The sequence below is a fragment of the Phoca vitulina genome, unplaced genomic scaffold (genome assembly GCF_004348235.1).
Source record: "Phoca vitulina isolate PV1807 unplaced genomic scaffold, GSC_HSeal_1.0 scaffold40, whole genome shotgun sequence".
Taxonomy (NCBI): Eukaryota; Metazoa; Chordata; class Mammalia; order Carnivora; family Phocidae; genus Phoca; species Phoca vitulina.
In genome coordinates this window covers 3,888,385-3,909,376 of record NW_022589743.1, presented here as the reverse complement: position 1 = coordinate 3,909,376, position 20,992 = coordinate 3,888,385, and the positions used below count along the sequence as shown (strand labels likewise).

General features: G+C 40.8%; 1 protein-coding gene across 3 annotated transcripts in view; it reads left to right on the top strand.

Moving 5' to 3' along the window:
- SPOP (speckle type BTB/POZ protein) overlaps positions 1-20,992 on the top strand; it is a 65,628-nt gene that overhangs the window by 39,850 nt on the left and 4,786 nt on the right. For all 3 annotated transcript variants that reach the window (XM_032428537.1, XM_032428536.1, XM_032428538.1), the window contains 7 exons: positions 5,870-6,013; positions 6,667-6,788; positions 9,215-9,366; positions 9,516-9,643; positions 16,426-16,603; positions 19,389-19,444; positions 19,927-20,049. In XM_032428537.1, the coding sequence (XP_032284428.1) occupies positions 5,936-6,013; positions 6,667-6,788; positions 9,215-9,366; positions 9,516-9,643; positions 16,426-16,603; positions 19,389-19,444; positions 19,927-20,049 (837 nt within the window). In that variant the 5' untranslated portion in view covers positions 5,870-5,935. The remainder of the gene's footprint in view (positions 1-5,869; positions 6,014-6,666; positions 6,789-9,214; positions 9,367-9,515; positions 9,644-16,425; positions 16,604-19,388; positions 19,445-19,926; positions 20,050-20,992) is intronic.

Sequence of the window (20,992 nt, the reverse complement as noted above, 5' to 3'; positions counted from 1 at the left end):
CTCTGGATGACTGGATTAGATTGAAGATAGAGGAATGCTTATAGGGAATAAAAGAAAGATAAAAAAGAACTGCAGAAGCTGTCTTTGTAACACTTTTCAGAGAGTGTTGTAGCCTAGCTCTGCATATACTGCAGGTTAAACTATTGGGACATTTCCCTCCATTGTATAGGGAATTCATCTGTCCTCAAAGAATCCTGATTACATAAGAGTTTAGTTCAAATTACTGATTCATGTTTTCAAAATGAAGAAAATTATATCCGGTCTCTTTCCCCTTGTAGAAGGAAGATACACTTGGTACTGGATGAGAACCTTAGTTTTACCAGAGCAGATACTTGAGAGTGCCAGGCTAGGAGTTTTTGGCTTTGTGTGTAACTCATCCAAAAGAACAAATTAATGATTCTCATTACATTGCAAATCTAATATACTCAGCACTGTTCAAAGGCTCTTTTAGAGATATGTGAGAGAAACAAGCAGAAAAGTTAATGAACTAGAATGCAACTGGATAAATGTTTCAGTCATCAAAGTATTTTTGCTGAATGCCTTGTTTTAGGCAGGCTCTGCTAGGTGATAAGGGGACACAAAGAAGAGTTGCAAGTTCCTTTTAAAGAGCTTCAAGTCTACTACTGAAGGCAACAGAAGTGTTCATAGGTGTGAAAGAAGGCAGAAAAGAAGTACACTGTATAGGTTTGATTGAAAGTATCATGCATGTGCATCATGACAGCATTAAAATATTATCTTTTTTATTTCTGTCTACTCTCTAGAGTTTAATGTTCTAGTTAGAAATCATACTATATTGGGACACCTGGGTGGCTCAGATGGTTAAGCGTCTGCCTTCAGCTCAGGTCATGATCTCGGGGTCCTGGGATTGAGTCCCGCATCGGGCTCCCTGCTCCTTGGGAGCCTGCTTCTCCCTCTGCCTCTCTCTCTCTCTCTCTGTGTCTCTCATGAATAAATAAATAAAATCTTTAAAAAAAAAAAAAAGAAATCAATAATAACTTGCAACTTTATGGACTCCTAATACCTGTTAAGACACATTCTGTTAGTGATTGCTATTGGTTGCTAACTTGATAACTACCATCATTGGAATTTGAGCAGTATTATAGTGGACAGATATTCTAAAGTATATTTTTTGGTGTGACGCAAAAGAGGTATCACCTCATGGGTCAGGATTTAATAGAGTAAACAGGAAAATAAATGGTGGTATATCATAGACATGTTCAGCCTCAGAGTTGTCAGCATACTGGGAAGTTTGCTAAGCTTTGGAAAAGAAATTTCTCACTAGACAACTTGGATGGTCTTGTCCTAACTTGTTTGAAGCCGGGGATACTATATTTTGGTGCTAGTTGTCTCCTACAAAGGTTCTCAAATCATGACCCTCACATAGACCTCCTCTTTTCTGAAATTGTTTTTCTGCTGAGCACCTGCAGCAGTTGGCATGAAGTGCTAGAGAATGTAACCCTAGGCTACTTTGCTGATGAACACTTTGCCCATGGTGCCTGCTATGAGTGAAATTAATTAGACTTGTGCTATCCTAGTCAATTTCCCTCTCAGCAGGTTGTGTGGTTAAAGCTCCTCAGAGTCTGAGGCTCATCTTCCAGTGCTACTAGCTGCTGGGTTAGACATTTCTTTAAAATTGGAATAAAGGTGATATTATTAGAAAAGAAAAGAAAAACCAAAAAGACTTGGCTACAAAATAAATGAGAAGCGAAAAAGATAGAAAAAATGGCCAAGACCAAAGTAGTATTTTTTTTTCCTGGTTGTAATAATGGACGATGGTTCAGTAACAACAATTAAGCCATTAAAATAAACTGTTTTTAGGGCACCTGGGTGGCTCAGTTGGTTAAGCAGCTGCCTTCGGCTCAGGTCATGATTCTGGAGTCCCGGGATCGAGTCCCACATACAGCTCCCTGCTCAGCAGGGAGTCTACTTCTCCCTCTGACCCTCCCCCCTCTCATGCTCTCTCCCCCCCATTCTCTCTCTAAGATAAATAAAATCTTAAAAAAAATAAACTGTTTTTAAACTTGTCTTTTTCTTAGGCTTAGAGAATCCTTAAATTAATTGTTAGATAAATATGAAGTATTTTTTAAAACCTCAAAATAAACCTAAGTTAGTATTTTATGATCCCTCAGTGTAGAGCTGCACTGCACACCTCCAGAGCCAAATTTTATGCTCTTAACTAATGTGTAAAACTCACATCTTCATTGCCAGTCTGCCCAAAAGATAGTTTTAAGTGGGAATTTTGAAATTTCATTCTGGCTCCTACTGGCAGTAATGGTAACTGGGATTTGTAAAACTGCCTAAGGTGCATTTACTCATTATTAGACAAATAGTTCTTGAGAATGTGTTTTCCATCAAATGGAAGCATACCTCCATCGCAGGTGATCAAGTGTAGCATTTGGTTTCTTGAGTATATCATGGAATCATGAATTGCACAAACCAGGGAGCCCCAAATGCTACTGCATTGCTTAGTTTGTTAGCTTAAGTGAAATAGCATGTATGTGTATAAAACTGTTAACTCCCATCTGTGATTACATGGGATGCTTTAGTTGTAAATGTCTGTAGGATAGTGTTTAAAACCAGTGGGGACTCTGGTAATACCAATGGTATTACTCTGTGGGGATACAACTGTATCTTATTGATCCCCTTCCATGCTTATTACTTAAGTTGCCAGTGAATGTGTGTAAGTTGAGTGATCTTTTTTGTTCATTTATACCTCTTTCTACAAAGGGTTTGGGGCGGTTTCCAGAAGTACTTAACATATAAAAGAGTAAACAGTTGAGGGAATTATAGCAAAGTGAGTAACAGTGTTAAGAAAATAATAAAGCTGGGCGCCTGGGTGGCTCAGTCATTAAGCGTCTGCCTTGGGTTCAGGTCATGATCCCAGAGTCCTGGGATCGAGTCCCACATCGGGCTCCCTGCTCAGCAGGAAGCCCGCTTGTCCTTCTCCCACTCCCCCTGCTTGTGTTCCTGCTCTCGCTATCTCTCTGTCAAATAAATAAATAAAATCTTATAATAATAATAATAAAGCTGGGGCGCCTGGGTGGCTCAGTCGCTTAAGCATCTGACTCTTCGGCTCAGGTCATGATCTCAGGGTCGTGGGATCAAGCTGTGCATCAGGCTCCGCCCTCAGCAAGGAGTCTGCTTATCCCTCTCCTTCTGCTCCTCCCCCTGCTCTCATTCTCTCTAAAATAAATGAATAAATAAAAATCAAAAAAAGAAAATAATAAAGCTATTATAGAATGAGCATGTGATCCTAGAGTTTTAGGAGACGGCTTACAGATATGTCTCAGGGCTTCCTAGTAACCAGGCAAAGAGGACGACATGATCAGTTATATTCATATTGTCTGTGCACAGCTGGAAACAAACCAGGTGTTCAGGAACGAAATTTCTCCCTTAGATATTATAAGCCAGTGTTTGATGTAATGGAATACGTCCTTACACTATTCTTACAATACAATATATTTTTTATTTTTGTTTTTTTAAAGATTTTTATTTATTTATTGAGAGAGAGAATGATAGCATGAGAGGGGGGAGAGTCAGAGGAAGAAGCAGACTCCCTGCTGAGCAGGGAGCCTGATGCGGGACTCGATCCCGGGACTCCAGGATCATGACCTGAGCCGAAGGCAGCTGCTTAAACAACTGAGCCACCCAGGCGCCCTACAATATATTTTTTAAAATAAAGCAGAACAATAGGAAAAATGGTATATACTCAAGTGGATATCATCCCAAATTAAAGATATATATATTTCCATATTTGCTTCAGACCATCCTCATTTGGAAAGAAACAGGAGAGAGCAACTTGTCCTGGCCTCATTCTTCTCCCCTGCTCTCCCATTGTGAATCTGATGTATAGCTTGTCAGTGTGTTTTTTGTTTTTTGTTTTTTTACTTCTACTGAATGCATATATCATATCTGTAAATAATATATAAATCTTAAATTTGCATAAATCAGGTACTGCACATGACATTCCAGAACTTGCTTTTGTTCATTACCATTGTGTTTGATCTCATCTCCATGGTGCTGCAGATCTAGTTCATTAATTTTAAATCCTGAAATATAGTTTTCCATTATATGGAAATAACCCAATTTAGTTTTCTGTTTCCCTCCTAATGGATTTTTGGTTTGTTTCTAGTTTTTCACTGTTATGAACAGTGCCACACTGAGCAGCCCTCTCTTTGTCTTCTTCTGCCCACGTGCAGGGTTTCTCTAGGGCAGTGGTTCTAAAAATGTGGTGCCAGGACCTACACATCAAGGTCACTTGGGAACTTGTTAGAAATGCAAATTTGTGGGCCTAGCTTAGACCTCTGAATCAGAAATTTTGGGGATGGTGGCCAGCAGGTGATTCTGATGCACACTGAAGTTTGAGAAACCCCTACACTAGCGCATATACAGTTAAAGTAAAATTACTAAGTCTTAGGGTGCATGTATAGTCAACGTACTGCATACAGGAAGTTCCTGTCCAAAAATACATCCTAGATTACGGTCTTACCAGCAGTGTAGGAGAGTCCCCATGTCCCCCTACATGGCATGGTTGATTTTTTTTCTTGCTGGTTTGAAAGATGTAAAACTTTAAGAGCTATTTTATTTCCTTTTTTGTGAACAATATTTTTACAGGGTAGTTGGCCTTTTTCTTATGAATTTTGTAGAAAACTTACATATCAATTTATAAATTATCCCCTCATCATGCACTGCAAGCTCTTTTTTTTTTTTTTCAGTTTGTTTTTTTGGCTTTGTTTATGGTACTTAAAAATTGTAACCAGATTCACCAGTGTTTTGAATGGCTTTGTGTTTAGAAAGGCGTTGGAGAGGGGCGCCTGGGTGGCTCAGTCGTTAAGCGTCTGCCTTTGGCTCAGGTCATGATCCCAGGGTGCTGGGATCAAGCCCCACATCTGGCTCCCTGCTCCGTGGGAGGCCTGCTTCTCCCTCTCCCACTCCCCCTGCTTGTGTTCCCTCTCTCTGTCAAAAAATAAATAAAATCTTTAAAAAAAAAAAAAAAGAAAAAAGAAAGGCCTTGGAGAGGAGAAGTTGGACTTGGATTTGATTTGCTGCTGGGACATCCTGTTGAGATGTACAGCAGTTATTTGAAGGTGGTCTGAGGCTTATGAGACAGGTCACAGAGATTTGGGAGTCATTTGTATAAAGGCAAAACTTTGACACTGGGGGTGGATAAACTGAAAGAGAATGTAGTTTGAGAAAATGATGGAAAATTCAACCACAGGAACGACACTGGAGAAAGAGAATCCAGTAAGAGAGATTGAGGAATGATCAGAGAACAGAACAAGGAGAAGAATCTGGAAAATTGGATAGTGATGGAGCATGTAAGCGAGGAGATCTCTAGTGCTGCAGAGAAAGGGACACATCTAAGAAAGCAGTGAATGTTGCCCTTCAAGAGAGCAGCCGGCACTGAGTTGAAGAATAGAAGACTTCTCCTAAGAAGTCTGCACTGAAGTGTAGGAGGAGATGAGACGGTAGTTAGAGAGGTAACAAGGTCATTTTCTTTTAGGAGTGGAATATTTGTGCCCCCGAGAAAGGGGCCAGTGGCAGAGTTGTACTTGGGGTTCACTATGCTGTCTCCTCTTTGGCAGTCTTTTCATGGGTGTACTTTATATGCCCTTTGAGGAAATTCATTTGGTAAGATAATATTAAGAATCGGGCAGAGGATGGAAGTAGGGTGATAGAATTGTGACTAGGAGGCTACTTTCGATTAGGTGGTCTTCTCTGACCTTAACATTGAATACTAAGGAGCCATTTGAATGATAAGGTAGAGCATTCCAGGCAGGAGACACAGTTACCAGTCTGCAAGGTCAAACGGAAATAGGATAGTATACCATTAATCTAATAAAATCCTCATGCTTCTTGGGTCAATCAGGGTGAAGAGAGAACAGAAATCTTTGTCCGCTGACTTTGGAGATCTTGTTTAACCTTCAAACTGGCGATGTCAAGGGTTCCAAGTCCTCCACCTCCGGCAGAAATGTCGAGTGGCCCTGTAGCTGAGAGCTGGTGCTACACACAGGTAAGTTCATGTTTTCACCCCGTAAATCCTGTATCTTGGGAGGATTTTGGTGAATGAAAAGAATAAGATTTCTTCATTAGGTTTCCTGCTTTCTCTAGGACATAACTGTCAAAGAGCAGATAAAGTACTTGTCAGCTTTCCATTCCTTGGTTATCCACATGGCATCTGAATGTACTAGGCTGGTGGTTTTCATTGGAGGTTGAAGTGGGAGGGATCTTTGAAACTAGATCCACTTATACCCACCTTAATGGAAATGTGTTCCTCTTTGGGCAACTCACAGGAAACCAGGTTTGAGATTTGCAACCCCAAGCAGTGGCATCAGCATCTCAATTGTCAAACGGTGCTCTGAGCAGAGGCTTGTTTTAGGTACAGCTTTATTATCTGCTTGCCCACCCCTGCCCATGTTTTTCTCACTTTCCACCCAGTGTTTCTCAGAAGTGGAAAAATGTTATGAAAGCAGTTGGTCACTGTGAGATTTCTTAAAATGTGGGTGAGGGACAGAAAAAGCTGAGCCTCCGTGCCGCCCAGACAGGGCTATCTTACTATGGGACTCACACAGACAGAGGGAGGAAGGGAAATGATTATTTGATCTGCAGCCTGTTTTTCAGGTTGCCCACTTCCTATTTAATTGCTTCTTGGTTTTCTGTTAACAGATCAAGGTAGTGAAATTCTCCTACATGTGGACCATCAATAACTTTAGCTTTTGCCGGGAGGAAATGGGTGAAGTCATTAAAAGTTCAACCTTTTCATCAGGAGCCAATGATAAACTGAAATGGTGAGGAAGACTATATCTAGCTGTAAAAATTTTTCTAAAAGTTGCCTGTTTTGCTTGGTTTTATGACAGAGCCTGATTAGAACGTAAGATCCTTGAAGGCAGAGACTTCGTTTTGTTCTTCACATATTCTCCAGTGCCTAGAACTGCCTGGCACACGATGGTGTTCATTGTAAAAATATATTTTTAAAGATTTATTTATTTATTTATTTATTTATTTATTTATTTATTTACTTATTTGATTGAGAGAGAAAGCACAGGCGGAGGGAGAGGGAGAATAGAATCCTCAAGCAGATGCTTCACTGAGCACAGAGCCTGACTCGGCTCGATTCCAGGACCCCAAGATAATGACCTGAGCCGAAATCAAGAGTCGGCCACTTAACCGACTGAGCCACCCAGGCACCCTCACTGTATATTTGTTGAATTAATTCAGTGAGTATGTCAGGAATCAGCAAACTCAAATGGCTGTAGGGTAATATAAATGAGTAAAGAGGGCCAGTGTTGTAAATGATATTCATACCTGGTATGAGTGTTGAGTGACCTTCTGAAAGGGGTGGTGGCTGCTCAGCGCCATAGCTGTGTGTGAGTAAGAGCTGACCATCATATTTGCTGATTTTTTAAGAAAAGCAAGAAATTTAGATTTTAGCATAAAAATCTCAACTTTTAAATTGCCTGCTTTTCAACAATGAAGGAGATTTATTTGCTTATGTAACCGGAATGCCCAGGGTGTAGGATGGTTTTGTTTTGTTTTGTTTTGTTTTTTTGTAGGATGGTTTTGAAGGTAGTGTGATCCAGCAGCCCAGTGGTGAGATTAAGGACCCCATCTCTCTCTGTTCTCTGCACTGTTGGACATCTCAAGTCTAGCTTCCCTTGTGGTTAAAGGATGACTGGCAGTAGCAATGGGTGTAATCCACTACCATCCAACAGAAGTCTTTGAACTTTCTCTGAATTAACTCTGTGGCCAAGAATATGTCCTACATGCACTGACTGGTTTAGGTTTGGGTTCCCTCCATTAATCTCTACAGCAAGGGGAGTATGATCTGAGAGTGGGGGTCAGTCCCATCCAAACTGTGCATCCCCTTGAAGAGGAGCTGGCAGTTAAGGATACAACCATATCTTTGCTGCCAAGAACAGAACACATGTGTGTCAGCCACCCAGTTTTGATCTCCGATAACCCGCTGAAGAGTTAAACCACTCTCTTTCCTTTAGTATTTGTTGGCTGTGTGCATTAAGCAGTGTATTACTAGGTGCTGAGAGAATGCTTTATTCTTAGGCATTTCATTTATTTATTTATTTATTTAAGAGAGAGGAGAGCATGAGCGAGCACGGGGGCAAGGGGAGTGGGAGAGAGAAAATCTTAAGCAGCCTCCATGCCCAGCACAGAGCCCAACGTGGGGCTCTATCTCATGATCCTGAGATCATGACCTGAGCTGAAATCAAGAGTCAGACTCTTAACTGAGTGAGCCACACAAGCGCCCCACTTAGGCATTGTATTCAAATTCACATCTTGAGCACAATGTATATGGTATATGCACTTCCGGGAGAGGCACTGGATTGGGCCACCTGTTTGAGAGAGGTGCCCTAACACTGGCAAGGCCTAAGGATACATATGGCCTATGTATTATATGTGGTAGAAGTAGTGTGAACCACATGCAGTTCAACTAATGACATTTACAACTTAACTCAATTGAACCTATTAAATCTGTCTGAAATTTGTTTTGATTCATTGGCAACAGATTGTCATCTCTGACTCCATTTGGAAGCCTAGCTTGGATCTCTGTCCTGTGTAATGGGAGTTTACTTTTTTGTCTGTGCTTCCTCCATACTGCCTTCTTTATTTCAATCTTAGGATATTATTGCCAGATTGATAAAATATCTGTAAAAGATTATGTAGTATTCACATATTTCTCTGGAATATTTTTTCTCTCCCAAGGTGATATTAAAGGGCTTAACGACACTTTTTTTAGGGGTGGAGGGGCAGAGGGAGAGGGAGGATCTTAAGCATGCTCCACACCCAGCGCAGAGCCTGATGGAAGGCTTGATCTCACAACCCTGAGATCGTGACCTGAGCTGAAATCAAGAGTCGGGCACTTAACTGACTGAGCCACCCCTGTGCCCCCAACATTTTGTTTTCATGGTTTCATTATAATCCTGACAAAAGAAGGGGCTGCCTTTCTGAGATTGAGGATTAGAACAGAGTGGAAGTAGGCTCAATTTTAAAATATTTTACAGGGAGAAAGAGTGATTTAGGAGATTATGAGGAAGGAGGCAGAGATGTAAGCATCTCCTGCTATGGGGCCTGGATTGGTTTTCTTAACATCTTCCTCTCTTGGGAAATAGATGTTCTATTTCTCCTGTCACTTCACAAAGCCTATAAACGTGAATGCTTCCAACATATTTTTTTTTTTTTCCCTATCTGTTTTGGGCAGGTGTCTGCGAGTAAACCCAAAAGGACTAGATGAAGAAAGCAAAGATTATCTGTCACTTTACCTGTTACTGGTCAGCTGTCCAAAGAGTGAAGTTCGGGCAAAATTCAAATTCTCCATCCTGAATGCCAAGGGAGAAGAAACCAAAGCTATGGGTAAATGTTCCCGTCTTCATTCCACTCTTAATTTTCACACCAAGCAACTTCATACGCAGACAAGTTATGGATTTGATCTGGGTTGTTTTGTTTTGTTTCGTTTTTTAAGTAAATCTAAATATGACTTTTTTTTTTTTTTTTCATTCCAGAGAGTCAACGGGCATATAGGTTTGTGCAAGGCAAAGACTGGGGATTCAAAAAATTCATCCGTAGAGATTTTCTCTTGGATGAGGCGAACGGGCTTCTCCCTGATGACAAGCTTACCCTCTTCTGTGAGGTGAGTCCTTTACCCCAAGGTGAGACTGGCAATTCCCAGACCTGATGGGTATCGGTAGACTTAATTACATTGTGTCAGGGATGGGGAGTGAGAAAAATCCCCGAGTGGAGTGGTACTGCACAAATGTGATTTCTACGATTGAAACTGTGTCACGATTTCAGGCTTGTTGGGCACTTCACCTTTCTGCTTGTTATCGTTCTTAAAAACAAAGATTGTGCACTCCCTTGGTATGAGCGATTTTTTACTTGCTTGGGTCAGGATTCTGGCTTTTTCACTGGGGGTGTTCTCAGGTAGCATGTGGACAGACTGGCACTGCAAGCTGAGGAGAATGGCCAGCAACTCGCTATGTGGATCTGTCCCTTAAACTTTCTGACTTCTGAAGTATGAGGTCCACTTGTGTTTGACCGCAGATCATTTTCCTTTTCTGCTTTACTAGATGACTCTTACCAGGAGTTGAGTTGATCCAGTTTGTCTTGCTGGAGTAGTTGTGAAACAATGGAGAGAACCATTTTTTCTAGAGTGAAGGGTGGGTAAACCAGCTCTCTAACTCGTGCTTAGCTAAGAGGGTTATCTGTCGTCAGCCAGGAGAGTATTTCTCTCAGCAGTGCCCTAAGCCTGTCTGGGGTTACAGCAGAAGCCTTGAAGTATTCCCAAGAGTGAGTTGGAAAGCGGCCTATTTAATGGGTATATATATTCTAATCGGTCACTTCATGCCATTATCATTTACAAATACTCATAAGCTCACAGCGTAATAAATGAATAAAACCTCCAGTCCGATGGGAAATTTGTGCTCCCTATACTTTGTATGGTCAAGAACCACTTCCTGAGCAGCACCACTTGAGAGTGACCACTGTGTTTTCATGGGGAGGGTGCGAGCAAGCTCCCCAACTACCGGTGTGTTCTGCCAAGTAATGGGCTCATGCTGTGAGTTAATGACAGTTCCAAAGGCTTACTGCCACCTGGGCAGCAGAGCAGGGTGTCCCTTAGGGATCTTGTCCTTTCACGGAAGAGGCCTAGCCAGCAGTAGCCGGCTTCTCTCCCCAGTCACAGCTCATTGAGTATTTCTGCAGAATAGTTGCTGGGGGTTAGACAAGTCTGGATGCACACTTTATTAAAGTACTACACCGAATACATGGAATAGTTACATAATAGCTGCCTCCTTTTCTTTTTTGTTGTGAAGTAAAAGAAGGAAATACTGGAGTGATGGCATCTCTATAAATATATTAAATGTTGCAGTTGTTTTTGTCTGTGAACTTGAGTTTGGAATTCCATATAAGTCCTACTAGTTACAGATCATACTGAGTTGCCCAAGTGAAGAAATGAGAACAATTAGTTGGTTTCGTGTGAGGTTCGATGAAAACTTAAGACCATCAATTTAATCTTCACCTACCTTAGAGACCTGTATTTCAGAAAGATTTAAAAATAGTGGAAAATTCTAATTTCTGCTGGAAATGAAAACCAGTCTTTGAACTGTTCTTAAGGAAGAGAAATCTCCTCTAAATACTGCCTCTGGTGTTTTAGGCAAAGTATTCACCTTTATTGCCGCATTTTCCAGTCCACGGTGGGCCCAGCCTTTTCTCCCATGATCCCCCTTCCACCCCCTCCCCCCCAGCCCATTCCAGCTGCTCCAGCCCCTGTACTGACATTCTTGATTTGGGAACTGATTGGCCTGCCCTCACTTGGCAGTCTCTCATCCTGTGGCTAAGTCCAAGGCTTCGCTTCCCCATATGAAATTCTCTGAGGAGAAATCCTGTGGTTAAGTTTAGATTTGTCTTACTGACTTAGAAGGGAAGTGAGATGACACTTTGGAAGTGAGGAGATGTTGAACAGGGAAGCGTCTGCTGAGTTCTGCTGATGCCGTCGGTTTCTTCCCATCGAACCAGGTGTGCCATCTGTTCCTATCACACTTCTCTCTTGGCCACAGGTGCTGAGTGTTGCTTCTCATACTTGGGCTTGTGCCTAGTGAGACTCGTTTCTGTTCCAAGGCTCTCTGTGGACTTAGTAGCATTCAGCATTGCAAGACGGTTGCGTGGGGGTGTGTGTTGGATGTGTGGGTTTTAAAAATGTCTGCAGCTCATCTAAGTTCTTAGCGCTTTTCAAAGCTAGATCATTCTGTGTTGCACATTTTGTCCTTTTGACCTGTTGCTCCCTTCTGTCAGTGGATTATTTATAAATAAGTATTTTACTTCATATTTCTATTTTATATATTACTGGTTTAGCTAGTGGGTTTTTTTTTTGTTATTATTCAGAGGCTTTTATGAAGTTGATGTCCACATACAAATTTACGTGATGAGTTCTCCACTGCTCTGTTCCGCACTCAGCCTTTGGCCTGGGCACTTCCATCCTATCTGCCAATGGATTATTTATAAACAAGTTTATTGCATCTTGATAAAAAAGAACGTTGTTCTATGGATTCTTTTGGCTGTTCCTAGAGGCCACAGGAAGGAATCCTAATGTGAAAGACTGAGAATCACTTGTGTTTGGGCCTTATTTCAGTGGTATTACTGTTAATGAACACTTAAATGAAATTAGATTGCCTATTCTCCAAATGCTAAATGGCTGGTCTTGTTTATAATGTGCCACACTGGGTTCACCTCCAATTCTCAGTGATGTTTTTGTCCGTTAGGAAATGTGCCGATTCTTCCAAGTTGATGTGGCGTAGTTAACATATTTGGAAGCATTTTCAAAGCATTCCCTGAATTGTCTCTTATCACAATCCTTTGAGCTGGATTAGTTCTGTTATCTTCATTTCATGTTCCTGGGGAGAGAAGCAGCGCCTAGGGAGGTCATGTAATTTTTCCTAACATTGTACAGCAAATCAGTGTCAGGCCATGTCAGCTCTGCATTTTCCACCTCTAGTCTGCTGCGCAGCACTAAGTGGAGCTGAATGCCATTCACCAAGAAAACATGTGCTCTACCAAATTTTCTTAACAGAGTATTTATTTTGGTAATGAAAGAATCAGGAAAGCTTTACACTTTAAATTTTTCTTTAATAGTTCGGTTCACAGAAAAAGCTGCATGAAATGTTTCAGCTTCTGTTGACCCTTCCCTATTTGTTTATATTGAAAACAAATAGTTACTAACAATAAAGGTGCAGATATTCCCCCTTCACTGTACATACCTTTTACAGGTAGAAGACTCCAGTGTCCATTTAGGATGTTGCAGTTAAAGTTGAAATATGAGATACCGTATGAAGTATGAAATAGCAAGTATGAACCATGCAGACACTAGTTGACTCTTAAAATATCCCTTTTCTTCTCAAACATGGAATATCCTTTCATAGCCTGGGAATATGTGTGTTTACCAAATTTTAAATACGTGGGTCTCTCCTTTTTTTCTTTTTTTTAATCATTTTATTAATGGATAATTTGGATATATTAGTTGAACTATATGATAACACCAACATTTGATTGGTCTTGACCTACGAAAATGGTGATTAATATGTAACGTTATTTAGGTTATAAACATACTGTAGTAAACCTAGCACCCAACCCAACAGCATCACCAATAACTTAGAACTAACCGGTGTATGCTTCTTCACTGTCCCTTAGACCTGTTGTCCCCCGACTCAGAGGATGATAATAAGTAGCTGTTGGAAATTGTTATCATTCCCTTGTTTAGTATTTCTATGCCCGAACAATGTACTGGTTTAGGTATGCTTGTTTTTGCACTTTATAAAAATGGTGTCAGAATGTATGTAGGTCGTGTAGGCCACGTTGCTTTTTTTACATTATATATCTAAAATGTATTTATTTATATGGTGGGTGTAACTATAGTGCTTTCATTTTTAGTGGTATGTGATAATGTGTTGTGTGAATATACAACAGTTTGTTTGCTCATTCTCTTGTTGGTGGACATTTAGGTTATGGCCAGTCTTTGGATTAGAAGTAAGGCTGCTGCTATAATCCATCTATATGCAGAGTCTATTTTTTCCTTGATTGTTTTATATAGAAGCTAAAAAATATATTTCCATTGGTCTTTGACTTTTTATGTTTAGATAAAATGTACAAGAATTGGCACAATCTTTAGTCTTTTATGAAATTTTCTTTTTTAAGAAAAGGAATTGACTTTAAAAGTGAGGCCCGTTTACGACTTGAAATGTAGAGGGTTCTACAGCCTTCCTGAGACATTTTCATGTAGTCATTTATAAGACGACATAAATGTCACAGTCACGTCATCTTCACAGCTGCAATTCTGAATTGGTCTCCATAGTCAACTTTATAGGCATTAAAAAAATCTTTAGTTTTTCTCAAAATGGTCTCACTTTAGCATCATTTGCAGAGGAAAACAATCCCTTCCTAAGTTAAAAGTTTGGGCTCTGAAGACTCATTTGTGAATGCCATTTAAAATTTATTTTTAATTAAGCGTATTTAATGTTGGTAAGAGGTGCCAGACATTCAGCGCTCTGGAGACTCCAGGCATCCATATATCTACAGAACAAGTCTGGCTCAGACAGTAAAGGTACATTCTCCTTCCTGCTGTGTTCCTGTCTGTGTCTGGAGAGAGGAATTGCCCCAGTGAGACGAATCACAGTCTTTGGGCCCCACTCAGTACCAAGCGTGCATCTAACCAGCAGAGGGGCCACTGGTAGCCATAGTTTGACATTCAGCTTAGTTCTTGCCAGTTCATTTTACCCCATCTAGTAAATTGCCATCAGTGTTAATGACTCTGGGCTTCTATCAACCTGGTTTAATTTAAGCTTAGGAACCCAGTGCCAAAAGCATTCTCCGTTTCCTCCATTGGCCATCCCAAGAGATTCCTGCTTTTCCCTGTGAGGAAGTTGGATTTAATCGGTCTTTTCCTTGTCCCTTTTTTTAAATCAGTATTTTGAGGCTATAACTAGAGACAGGAAACTTCTACTTTTGGTGTTAGTATGAGAAAGTGACTGAATCAAATTAGAGATCTTACAAAGGACAAGAGAAAATCTCTGTGGGGTAGTTTGTGCTGGGTCCTGAGCTATTAAAATAATGTTATAGTCTGGCTCTGATAAATGTGCTACTAATGTTAAGTCCATTCATAATTGGTTAACTTGGCTGCTTCATCGCTCCAGATCATAATGGTTAGTTTGAAACAAACGAATACATTTCTTGACCTGATAGTAAATGTCTCACTCCTTCACAAAAGAGACTACGGGTCATTTGGATGCCAGGGCATTCGTTTTGCCTCTGGGTTTATGACTGCATTTAAGAGATGACTTGCATCTTGAAGGTTGAGAGAAATTTGGGTCATTTAGGATATTCCTAAGCTGTCTTTCTCATCTAACTTGTAGCAATATAGCAAGAGTGAGGAGCAGATTCTCAAGGTTTGTGAATTCTGCTTTGATATTACCATTTCTAACCTCATATGATGGACGAGGTGAAGCATAGCAGTGCTTGTTAGGCAGAAGACCGATCTGCTGGGTCTTACCTTCAGTTTGGTAGCTTCCATTTATTTTAGAATGCTAAATGATTTATAAATCCTTGTACTTGGCATCCTAACAAATTTATCTGAGTTTCACTGACCTATCTAGAAGTGACCTTGGTTTTTATCTAGGCTGAGCAGTTAATTCAACTAGTTAAAGCATGCTGCCGTTGAAGTCATGGGGGCGATTTGGATCCCTCTGTAAATCTGTTATTGTCGTTCTATTCCAGAGCTAAAAGTACACACGTGGCTGGAGCCAGCCCTCTTATAGGTCACTGTCACAAAGGACTGAGGAAGGGTGTCAGTGGTGTGGGGTACCCACCCAGTTATCACTGTTGGGGAAGATCTTCCAAGCCCAGTTCTGTTCATTAGACTAACATCTGTGAGGAAGTGCTAATTATTTACCAGGCCCAAGAGAAGCTGCATTTTATTTTTATTTTTATCTTTTCATTTTTTTAAATTTATTTTTTTAAAGATTTTTAAAATTTTATTTATTTGACAGAGAGAGACACAGCGAGAGAGGGAACACAAGCAGGGGGAGTGGGAGAGGGAGAAGCAGGCTTCCTGCTGAGCAGGGAGCCCGATGCGGGGCTTGATCCCAGGACCCTAGGATCATGACCTGAGCCGAAGGCAGGTCTTCGATGCTTAACAACTGAGCCACCCAGCTGCCCCGAGAAGCTGCAGTTTATTTTCATGTTCAAGACCTAACTAAAATAAGTGAAATGCTTTTAGGCTTATTAGAGATTTTTTTCTTTTAGAGAGTTTTAAATGGTAGTTTCCGTAGGAATTCTTTGTTTTAAAGATTTGATTTATTTATTCGAGAAAGAGTGAGAGAGAGATCACGAGCAGGAGGAAAGGGTAGAGGGAGAAGCAGACTCTCCACTGAGCAGGGATCCTGATGCGGGACTCGATCCCAGAACCCTGGGATCATGACCTGAGCCAAAGGCAGCCGCTTAATTGACTGAGCCACCCAGGTGCCCCTCCATAAGAATTTTTTGTATTTAACCTTTTGCTTAAGGCAGAATAAGGTAAATACTTGAGGTTTAATGTGTGTTTAGGTCAGTATCCTTCCCCTCCCCCCCATGGTTTTGCCCAGGTTTTCAAGGCAGGGGAGGCAGAGTTTATTAGCATTTGGAGGAGAAGGAGATTTGTGGGGCTTTTGCCTCTCATCCTAGGATGGTGTAGAATAAGTATGATTGTGGCAGATTGGAAATTACTTGATCCACAGGATAAAGCCTTGTTTTGTGGAGGTGGTTTCAAGAGAACATGACTAACGTTTGTATCTGAATGTACTACAGCATCGAGGTAAAAGTCATCTCTTCTGCTGGGAAGAAAACTCTTGGTAACAAAACCTTTGGACTGTGTTTCCTTGTCTTTCACAGGTGAGTGTGGTGCAAGATTCCGTCAACATTTCCGGCCAGAACACCATGAATATGGTGAAGGTCCCTGAGTGCCGGCTGGCCGATGAGCTGGGAGGACTGTGGGAGAACTCCCGGTTCACAGACTGCTGTCTGTGCGTTGCTGGCCAGGAGTTCCAGGCTCACAAAGCTATCTTGGCAGGTTGGTCTTTATTCACAGGAAGCTTTAGTTTTGGTGAAAAAGGAAAAACAGTGGCTACATAATCACCTTTTGAATAACATCAGCTCTTTGAACTGGTGCACAAAAAACTGCAACTGAATTTATTTTTTTTTATGGTGGGGACATCCGTTGTCATAACCAAAATTCCTACTCTCCATAAAATAGTGGTGTTTCTGTTTTTCCTCTGTCTAGGGGACTTAGGCCACCATTGTCAAGCAATAGATGATGATGTGTATTAAATGCCTTTGCACCTAGAGGGTAGATGTCAAAACACTGGTTAAGAGCAGGTATTAGCCCCTAGACAGGGACTTAGGATGTAATGGAGAAGATTCTGGACTTGGGACTAAACCACCATCTAGCTAAGTCCCCCAGTCCTGGAGTGTTAGCCCTTCCTTCAGTACAGACATACTAGAAGAATGAGAATTTGCTAGTGATGTGGAGGATTAGGTCTTGCTCTAATAATAGGCCGTTGTCCTTAAGACCAGAAAGACTGACAAAGAGCAGGAGCTGATAAGGCAGGACTGACAACTTCCCATGAAGATGTAGCAGTCAGCCACAAACTTCTGTTCCGACCGTAAGATATAAGAGGAAATTGCGTGAACTTTCAGGCAACAAATTTCTTACCAAGACTCTCAGCTCTATCATTCTAAAATACACACCTGGCAAAACCTCAGTCTGGCTCAATCTAACCGTCTTCCTGTTCCTGCTCTCAACTAGGTGTTACTGTCTGTTGCCAAAGGAAGTCATCTACTCTTAGGTTAGTGTCTCCACGCTCAGCTAGGCTCTTGGCACTGCCAAGAACTCTTCTACAGATACACAGTTAGCTCCCTTTCTTTTTCCTTAACAATAGATACTTCAGACTGTTTACCAATCTCCTTTAATCTCCCGACTCCTAAAAGAGTTGCTTGCTACTTCTTCTGAGAGAAAATTGAGGCCCTTCTCCCTCAGCTCTTGCCTGTCGCCTTACATGAATTTTCCCTGCATTCTCCGTGGAGGAGGTGTTCTTCCTCGTGTCCAGAGCAGGCTGTCTCTTCGGCTTCTGTTTGGTATCACATGCCGCCTTCTCAGAAGCCTTACTCTGCCAGTTATACCCTTGTTGTCTGGTATCTCCACCATCTCTCTTTCTCCGATTGCCTGTTTACCCTCAGCCTGGAAACTGGCTCAGCCGTCTCTCTCTAGTTATTCATTCATATTCATTTTCTCTGTCTGTCTCTCTCCCTCTCTCTCTCCCTTTCCCTTTAAATAGAGCTAAGTTTCTTGAGTTAGCACATTTATGTCTCTACTTCTTTCCTCCTACTTATCCTCAATTCACCTCCATGCCACGAAAGCAGTTTTTGAAAGTTCTGTGACCTGCTAATTCCTGAATTTGAGGGATTCCTTAGTTCATATGTTATTTGACTTCTTTCTTCTGGTTTTCTCCTGGTGCTCTGGCTACTTCTGATGTGTGGCCTCCCTCTTCTTCACACGTCCCTGTCAACACAGGTGTCCCTAAGGGTCTGCCTCAGTTCTCTTTTCCTCTACTTATTTCCCCCAGGTGATTTTATTTATTCTCACAACAGCACTTTGTGTCTAGCCACTGAAGACCCTCTAAGCACACCGGTGCTTTGGACCCTTCCCTTTTTTTTTAAAAGCCTCCAGTCCTTTTAGTCTTCAGCTTCTGTGATGTACTTATTTTAGTACCTTATAACTGATAAGCCTTCTGAGATAAGAGCAGTGAGAATTAATGTCCCTTTGGAATAAATTAAAGTATTGAGTCTCAGAGGGTTAAGTGATTTGCCCAAGATAATGTGGTTAGAAAATGACAGATCCAAAATTAATCCTTTCTGACATAAACTATAGGCCGGAGTTCAGGTTACCTGTTAGCTCAGAGTCCTACTATATATTCCATCTGGTGCTCCTCTCTCAGGTGGAAATTTGGTAGTCTCCGCCTTCGTCAAAACCTCTGATTTATTGGACAACATGATAAAATTTGAGGTTTTTAGGCCTTTTATTACTTTCATGGTTGAAATTAAGTTGACTTACTTTTCTGTGTTCATTAGACCACAATGGGCATGGCTTAGAACACCATTTCTCAACCTTTTTTCATTATCTCCACTCCCCCAAGGAAAAAAATCAAATGATTCCTAATGGGAGACATTAAATACTAAGGATTAAGATTTTGTCAGGAAAGGTTGAGCTTTGAAGGACCACAAATGGTTGTCATACCTTAGATTTTTTTTTGCCTCTTTGGGGTGTTATCTCTATTGTGAGTGCATGGCTTGAAAGAACAGACCACCTGCTATAAACAAGCATGCACTTCATCTAGTTAATGGATGCCATCGAGCCCTGTTCTTGGCCTCCTTGCCGTGTGGTCCCTAGAGGTGGAGAAAGTTGGTGTCGTTGTTCTAGGCAAAAATCTGGGTGTTAGGACACCCTGCTTATTATTAGACCATGAAGGATCTTCCATTTGAACCCCCAGATCTACCCAGAGGAGATCATTGTCATCCAACATAGGTCATTTGAATAATTTCATTCAAATATGAATGGTTGGAATGGAGCTAATGAGAAATTATTTTGAAAGTACTGATCTCTTTTTTCCCCTCTGTCGTATTATTCACTTCTTGGTGTAATGTAAGAAGAGACGAATTTCATTATTCCTATATAATTTGAGGCTAAGACCCTTTCCTGTAGCAATGGGACAGGAAAGTGATCTCCTCTTCATAACAGAAGAACCAAGAGGTTTCAGTGTGATAACCTTATCTATCTCTGTTTCCCTTTCACTTTATAGCTCGTTCTCCAGTTTTTAGTGCCATGTTTGAACATGAAATGGAGGAGAGCAAAAAGGTATGTGACAGAATGAAGATATGTCTTTTTAGCTAGGTGACTGGATCCAGATGATTTCCCAATTTGACACCAGATTTATTTTTCCAGTCGTGTTATTAAAATGGAGTACCATTCTATGAACAGACACTTTCTGAGAGCAGGGAGAGGTGGTCCAGAAGCATTCTAGGTAAAGCAGACTCAGTCTATCCCAGGTAGATCATCCAGTTTTGGGTGAGGGTCTTAGACATGTGTTTCTACTCAGGCAAAGAAACACCAGAAAAATCAAAGATATAGTTGTCTTGCTCTTGTATTTGAGAAGATAAAGGTGGTGCATATGATGGGAGAGAAGGCTGTTCTAATGAAATAGGACAAAGAGAGAGTTCCCATCCATGTTAGGTTTTAGACGATACAAGCCTTTCTCTCACCAGAGCTTAAAATCATGAAAATTGTTTAGGGATTTTGTTCTGTTGGAATGTTTCTCATTTTCAGTTTTTCTGGCATAGAATCGGGTTGAAATCAATGATGTGGAGCCTGAAGTTTTTAAGGAAATGATGTGCTTCATTTACACGGGGAAGGCTCCGAACCTCGACAAAATGGCTGATGATTTGTTGGCAGCTGCTGACAAGGTGAGATAAGACTAGAAAAAGAATCACAAGAGGGAGGAGTGTTTGTGACCTCTGGAGTTTCATGACTGGGCCTCTGTCTTACATAGTAGGTAAGATGAGCATGTATCTTAGTGTGGCCAGGACAGTCCTGGATTACAATTATTGATAGCATCCTTTTTATTTTCCAAAGTGTCCTGCTTTGAATGAAGTAATTTACATGGTCCCCCTAATTATAGAAAAAAAGGTTAAGTTTGATGTTTACCTCCCTTCTCTTCCCCATCTCACATGTAAGCACAGTGATACTAAAGATTCAGATAATACTAACATTTGGCTTTATAATTTACAAAGTGTTTTTGAGTTCATTAACTTTTTCTTTCTAAATAGTGAGGGATTTTATTTATTTTTTTAAAGTTTTTCCTTTAATTCCTGTTAGTTAACATACAGTGTTATATCAGTTTCATGTGTACAATATAGTGATTGAAAAATCCCATACATCGTTCATCATGGGACAAGAGCACTCCTTAATCTCCATCACCTGTTTCACCCTTCCCCCCACCCACCTCCCCTTGAGTTCATGAACTTATATTTAAATTTGTCAATAAGAGAATAATCTTTTACTAGTGTTGTCGTTAGCATTTTCAACTTTTACTTAAGTAGCTATTGAAATATACCGCATTCAGAATTACGAGATGATCAGTAACTCTTTGGGAAAAAAGAAATACTACTGCAATAAATGCGTACGTTGATCATAAGACCCATTTCGATTTGAGAAATGTTAAAGTGTGAAAATTAAAGTATGGATCTTAGAATCAAGGAAATAGAGCAAGGACCAAAAACAGTAGGCCAGTGATTCCCAAAAGAAGTTTGGGGGAAAATGTTAATGAAACACTGAGTTTAAACAAGTCAAATTGGGGTTCTTGTGTGTTGCTGTCTTAACTGCAAGATTTCTCAGAATCTTTTTAGT